Consider the following 6,958-nt stretch of genomic DNA (forward strand, 5'->3'; position numbering starts at 1 on the left):
TTAAAGCAGAATAATCCTCTGGGCCGCTCGCCGGATCCTGAGTTTATCGACGGTAGAAATCAAACCAGATAGGAATAAGAAAGGATGAGCGGGACAAGAGTGGATTCACCACACCCTCAAAGCTTAACACCAGGTAAGTGTATATATGTATATAAATATCATCCGTTAGCCACAATTGTGGGCCGCTCACTCTATTCGGATGGGATATGTAGATACAGACCTACGAGGCGGCAGACTTCGGAGTCCTGCAGCCACAAGACACCGCCGCGTGGTGGGAAATCAAAAGGGGTTGGCTGTGAAGGCAAAATTAATAATAAATAAATAATTTTGTCCTACCGCCATCGGCACCCTGATTGCGTCCATCGCGGTCATCCAATCGACCACAAGACAGAGAAAAAGTACCGCACAGAAATGTCTTCGTTTTATCAGGATGCATATTAATTTAGGCAGCCAGCCCTCGTCGCAAGCATCCTGGTCACAAGCACCTATTCTTCGGCTCGTCCACACACTTCATTTACCGCCCATCACACAACACACACAATAGGAGAAGAGAAGGATCATTACACAAAGCCAATGCAAATAAATAAACAATAATGAGAAATCGCAGCCCACACAGGGCCCTCGCACACGCACACAAACGCCCTCACGGCATTCCTCAGAAGAAGTCAAGCAGATTGGTACTCGTAAACCATCAAAAAGAAAAAAGGTGCGTGATGCCTCGACATCGGCAGCCAGCACAGGAGAGGCAGAGTGTATAGAGCATGTCCCTGGCATAAAGTGTACAGACAAACAGAAAGTATATAAAGAGAAAGGCATATCAATTGGCATGGATTGTTTCTCTCTTGCATCCACTGCTGAGTGCGGGCCACGCAGGAGGCAACAGCAGTCGCATCGCCGTGCGACGGAATCCATGCCGCCGCTCAGCAGAGTGGTGTCACGGCGGCGGCAGCGGCAAGCAGAAGAAGTGGCGGACAGGGACAAGCTGCTGCAGCAGCGTCATTGCCGTGGATCGGAGGCGGGGCGTCCGTCAGGTCCCTCTCCCAATCCCCGCGCCCCACCGCCGCATCATCATCGCTCCGCGGAGGGTCCAAGGCGCCCTGCGCGGCATCAGCGGCATCAGGGCCCTTGGGTCCCGTGGTTGTGGCACCGCCACCGGCCCTGTCGCTGGCGGCCTCATCTCCTGCTGGTTGTCCCACAACAGACGTCACACCATCGGCGGCAACATCGCAGTTGCACGGAAGACCGCTCTTCTTCAAAGCCTCCTGCGGCGCACCCGCGGTGTCGCTGGGCGAGATCACCCCGTCGCCTGTCGGGGCATCTGGGGCGACTGCCTCTCCTCGGGCGACGGATTCTTCTGGGGTGCAGCCGAGTCGACATCCTTCGGTGGGGTGCCGCGGCCGGGACCAATGCTCTCCGCAACGGGGACGGATGCCCCCTCGCAATCCTTGTCCAGTAATTGCCGGTGGGACCGTCCTGCTCCACACCCTCTCCTCGCCGTCCCACGGAACCACCGGAAGGAGACTGCCGGCGGCGGCGGATATCGTGCACACCTGCGCGTGGCCACGGCAAGCAACGCTTCCCTCATCGTACGGTCGAGTGGCCCACGCAATCGTCGCTCCGTCCGTGCATGGGACCCAACGGACGCCGCCCTTTTCGACCACTCTAAGACGCACCTGCATGGCAAGGCACCCCAACGCCGCATGCATGGCAGCACTCCGACACGTCTCCTCCGGGTCCCTCGCATCTGTCGTGTTCGTGGGAGGCGTGTCCGGACACCACGAAGAGGGCCTATCCCCGGGCACCGCAAACAAACACTCTCCCCGCCAAATAACACCGTCAGCACCCCTCACATCCAGTGCGGGATCAATGATGGGGCAGCTGTCCATCGGGCGCTCTGCTGACATTTTATGCACACTCCCAAACACCAGCCACTGGAATACAGATCCGACGCGCAGCATTCGACGGGAACGCCCAATTCGCACAGCATGCGAAGATATTCACCAATGTTCAGTGCGGAGCAATTCCTCTGCTGCTGCAGCGCACAACCCGAATTCCCGCACCAACGCGTCGGCTCCGCCATCTCCCGCTTCACCCTCATGCAGCCCAGGACAGCCAATGCAGCCAGCGTCAGCTCCATGCAGTCGCCGGCACCCCAATCGCTGCCATCCACACATCCCTCGCGTGGCACCGCGACCGGTGCGACTCCAGCGTCCTCCCGTCCCCATCGCCATCCTGCTGCTCCACGCCATCAACATCGTCGCAGTCGTGGTGCTCCCTCGCTGCCATCGCGGCACTCGTCGAGTGCACCACCACCAACAGCGCCCCGCCACGCACACAGGCAGCATTCCTCACCATGCCGCGGCCTGCCATGTGCGGGCAGGCAAACCCGACAGCATGGTCCATCAGGTGCGCGGCGAGGCGGGTGGCGAGGCGTCCGTGAAACAAAGCGGCCGGGCAATGTTCATGGCGCCAGCGACGGGACGGCCATCCTCCAGCGTGGCGCACGGCAGTGCCCACACACCACCCGGCGCAGCAGCCACGTACTGCACTGTGTCAGAATTGGCAGCACCAGCGGAACAATGCTCAGCAGGCACAGTGAATCGACTGCAAACACTGCCCGTGGCGAGTGACGGCACAACCAACGAACCCTCCAGTGGCTGCACGAGCAGACGATCCGCATGCAGTTTGACAGCAGCAGGGACAACCTCCTCGGCAACAGCGTTCCCGTGCGCAGACGACACAACACCATTCCCGCAGCCAAACGCGCCGTCCAATGCATTCGCTGTGCAACACCAGGAGAAGCCGCAGTGCCTCCTGCTGCCACACGGGTCCGTTGTTGGCACCTTGATGCGGACGGGCACCCATCGGTCCCTCCAAACGACGCTGCACACCTGCAACGCATCCTGCGCTCCGAGAGGCACGTCTCCCACCACACCCGGGGACGCCCACACGCCGCCGGCACGCACCGCATCGTCAAGGAAACAGGGATACGTCAGGATGACAGCAGGACACCCGCCGGCAATTCACATCGCAGGCATCATCACAAGCAGCAGCAGCAGCACTGCAGGCCGCGGGGCGACGTGGATCAACCGACGCATGGCGCATGTGGAAGAAAAAACGTAATGGCCTGACGAGGATGCAAGAGGCTGACACCTCTACAAAAAGAAAGAAACGGTATGAGAACACAAAGAGGAGATTTAAACGCCCGCAGTCAATGCAAGCCACTGATAAAAAGGGTGGAATGAGTGCACTCAACCACAACACGAGCAGAGACTCAAAGAAGAAAACAAAAAACAAAAAACAAAAAAGAAAAAGAAAAAAACAAGAAGCCGAAGCGTGGGACGACCAGCACACACACTCTCATTGCTCCCGTAAAGCAAAACACACACACACACAGGGAGAGAGAGAGGTCGCCCACTCAAAGCAATGAAAAAGTAAAAAAAAAAACTGTTACGGTGCTCCACCATGCAGCCAGGCAGGACGGCAGCGGTGCGTGTGGCTCAAAAGAGAGAACCAACGGGCCTGCATGGGTGTGCATGCGTAAATACGTAAACAAATTATGTTTGTGCTTATTAGGCTGAGGTGAGGGCGAGAGTCCATGCAAGGGACACACACACAGAGAGAGAAGGACGAGTGTGTGCGGGCGGTGCACGGCTCTCTCACACTCACTCTCACGCGGCCACCACCGCAGCAGCGGCCGCACACGCAAGAAGAAAAAGCAGAAGAGGGGAGGTGGTGTGGGAGGCCGCGGGGCTGCCGTCACTCTCGTCAGGCGTCCTCGTGGCACTTGTTGGAGCGGCGGTGACTGTTGCTGGTGTTGGTGTTTCTGTTACGTTTCCATTCGGCGGTTGTGATTCCTGTGGGCCTGCGTCTGTTTTTTCCGAATCATCCGAACCATTTTTCTCCGAACTGTTGTCCCGCCCCCCAGAAGGACCATCGGCAATCGGTGTTGCTGTTGTTGGTGTTGGTGTTCCTCCCGCCGGCAACGGTGACTGCGGCGGTGGTTGTAGTTCTGTCGTCGTGCCGGGGGCTTCTGATCCACCCGGTGCCGCTGGCTTCGGCAAATCTTCCGATACCGTTGATGGTTGTGTTGGTGATGGTGATTGTTCTGTTGGCGTTGCTTCTCCCTCTCCAGGGTTTTTCAATTCTTGTCCACCTGAGTTTCCTATCGATCGATCCGAACCACTTTCCTCCAAAGTTTGTTCCTGCTCTCCAGAGGAATCACCGGCACTCGATTGACCACCGTCATTTTCGCTCTGAACTGTGCTCGTCTTTAAGGCAGTTTCTTCGCCTTTGCTTGCATTTCTTTTTTCTTCGCAAAAAGTAGCGTTGAGGGAAGCATTACAGTATACACCGTATGCGCCGTAATAATATTCATTCAAAGAACTGTTATTGTCGAAATCCCATGCGTAGCCACCGCAGGCACCGCACCACAGCACGCAGAGGGCACACACCAGCAGCACACGGCCAGTCATCATCATCGCCATCACTCCTGTCACTTGCGTGTAGCTTTAAGCACAAACTAACGACACGTCAACGCAGAGCGGAAGCAAAAGGAGAGAAACGGCCGCTACACCACGCAACAGCCACCGCACAGTCACAAATGGCAGCAGCCCAGCAGCGGCAGCGCACACACACCATGAGACAGTTGAAACCAGTGAAGGGCAAAAACACACAACGCCCCGCAGCAAGTAAGCAGAAAAATACACACAAAACGATTAGAAACAAAACACAGGTAAAAGAACAGCAATGAAGTAAAAAGTAAAAAAAAACACAAAACAAAGAGCTGCACAGTATGGCTTCAGCGCGCACGCACCCATCCTCAAATGTGATTCCACGCAAACAGTTGTGTGCGTGCCATGCACATGAGTGTGTCTGGGATGCGTTCAACGTGATGGATGCGGGGAGCGGCAAGGAGCACACAGCAGGGCAGCGAATGCAAATAAAAACAGTAAAACACAATCATCATTTTTTTCGTATTTATTACTTAGGAAAACAATAGACGCGCACAAGTCCCCGCGGCTGAGTGCTGGCACGCACAGCCCACACACAATTCTCAGCCCAGAGCGGCGTACGCAAGTGCAGCCAGAGCGAGCAGCAGCGGGGCATGCAGACGGGTGTCATGGAAGCAGGCGTCATTTCCGACGCTGCTCTCCAGCGCCTTCGTTCTGGGCGCAGAGGAAAGTGGAGCCAGCATGCCTGGCGCCGTAGAATTTCCCTCGCTGGTGGCCGTGTCGGTGGTGCTGGTATTGTCGTCGTGCGTCACCGCGGCAGCAGACGGCGGGGTGCCGTTGGGAGTCCCCTCCGCTGCGGAGTTTTCGCCCGGACCGCTGGCAGCAGCCTGGACGCCTGGGGATGGGGATGTTGGCTCAGCGTCACCCCATGCTGGTGTGCTCCGCGTGGCACCTGATGCGGCTGCCGTTCCTGGCTCTGGCGAACCGTCGCCCGTAACGCCTTGGTTTCCTGCCGCCGGCAACTGTGACTGCAGCTGCTGCGCCGATTGTGGTTCTGTTGTCACACCGGAGGTCGCTGGTTCACCGGGTTCCGCTGACCTCGGCAAATTTATCGGCCCTGTTGGTGCTGGTGGTATTGGTAGTGGTGACGGAGGCGCTCCTCCCTGCTGGTTTAATTCCTCTGCTTTACCTTCATCTTCCTTCGAACGACCCGAGCCACTTCCCCCCGAACCGTGGGCCAGCCTCCCAGCAGAACAATCGTCACTCGGTTCACCACTTCCTTCCCCTCCCAGACCAGCAATTGATTGAGCACTCGCCTCCTCTCCCGACTCGGCATTCCCCCCTGTGACAGAAACTCCCGCTGCATTTTGTGGAGGCATTTCCCCAGTTGCTGTCACACACACGGACGAGCAGCAGCACAGGGCGAGCACCAACAGGGCGCATAGCAGACGGTACGTCGTCATCATCGTGAGTGTGGTCGTTCAGTGGTGTGGAGCTGATCTGCACAGTGAGGGACATGGAGAGCAACAGGGGAGACGAGAGGTGCGGCAGACACACACAGAGGGCAAACAAACACATGAGGAGAGGGCAGCAGCCAGGCATGCACCGTACGCCGCACACCACGCACAGCACACACTCCATTCCACGGCAGCAGGCACACACACACAGCCCTGCCGCAGCACCAACACACAGATGGAAGAGGAAAAAGCAAACAGGAGCGGCACACAAGGCTCCACCGCATGCAAATACGGCAAGAGCGGTCCGTCGTGTCTGCACCCCTCACGGAGGGTACGCACACACACATACAAGAGGGTGCAGCACACACAGCAACACAACAGCAAAGTAACAAAAAAGAAAATCCCCGTACACCACGCGGATTGTTGGTCCACGGGAAGCGCAGCCAATATTCATCACAAAAACAGTTCAGTCGCCTTTGGCCTTCCTTCATATTCAGCGCACACCACTTCATGCAAGCGCGGCCACCACCGCAGCTGCAGCCGCACACGCAAAAATGAGCGCAGGGAATGGAATAAAGCAGGCAACCATTTATTTGTGTTTCTTTTTGGAGGGTGGGAGATGTCTGCATATGTCTGTGAGCTTCTTCAGAGGGCAAACCCTTATGCCTGGGTCGTGTGTGGGGGTTTCTGCAGGGTGCCCAATTGTTTTTCCTCTTGTGGGTTTTTCTTGTGTTGGTGCAGCCAATAATTCGGTTTGTGTTGTTCCTGCTCTTCGGTAGTAAAGTGCTGCAATAGGTGTTTCCTCCATTCGTCGCTGTGACACATGATTCCTCACCCTTTATTGTGGTGGAAATAAAAACCATGTGAGTGGACTCCCACGCACCAGAGCGCACCTTCGCTCCTATTTATTGGTGCACAGAAGGGCATGCATGTTTGGTGGTGCCTCGGCCATATATTTTGTGGGCGTACATTCCCCTGCAGGCTGAGGGCGGGGCGACGCTCTGCCGCGGTGCACTTCCCTCGCATGCCGCCCACCGTGATTCGTCA

At 56.9% G+C, this 6,958-nt stretch overlaps 2 protein-coding genes and 1 pseudogene across 2 annotated transcripts, besides 4 other annotated features; all 3 read right to left on the minus strand.

Moving 5' to 3' along the window:
* Positions 1 to 6,958: a sequence feature (areas not merged during assembly with more than two copies in the genome that could not be assigned to a particular haplotype).
* Positions 10 to 487: a mobile genetic element.
* Positions 304 to 329: a sequence feature (AT_rich).
* On the minus strand, positions 1,392 to 3,098 carry Tc00.1047053508201.20 (annotated as a pseudogene).
* Positions 3,277 to 3,322: a sequence feature (A-rich).
* Positions 3,672 to 4,487, minus strand: Tc00.1047053508201.30 (mucin-associated surface protein (MASP), putative; the record flags this gene model as incomplete). The annotated part of the gene is made up of 1 exon (XM_799844.1): positions 3,672 to 4,487. The coding sequence occupies one exon, from the start codon at positions 4,485 to 4,487 to the stop codon at positions 3,672 to 3,674; it is 816 nt and encodes a 271-aa protein (XP_804937.1).
* Positions 5,057 to 5,920, minus strand: Tc00.1047053508201.40 (mucin TcMUCII, putative; the record flags this gene model as incomplete). The annotated part of the gene is made up of 1 exon (XM_799845.1): positions 5,057 to 5,920. One exon carries the CDS (start codon positions 5,918 to 5,920, stop codon positions 5,057 to 5,059), a length of 864 nt encoding a protein of 287 aa, XP_804938.1.

This window comes from Trypanosoma cruzi, genomic scaffold (assembly GCF_000209065.1).
Source record: "Trypanosoma cruzi strain CL Brener 1047053516717 genomic scaffold, whole genome shotgun sequence".
NCBI lineage: Eukaryota > Euglenozoa > Kinetoplastea > Trypanosomatida > Trypanosomatidae > Trypanosoma > Trypanosoma cruzi.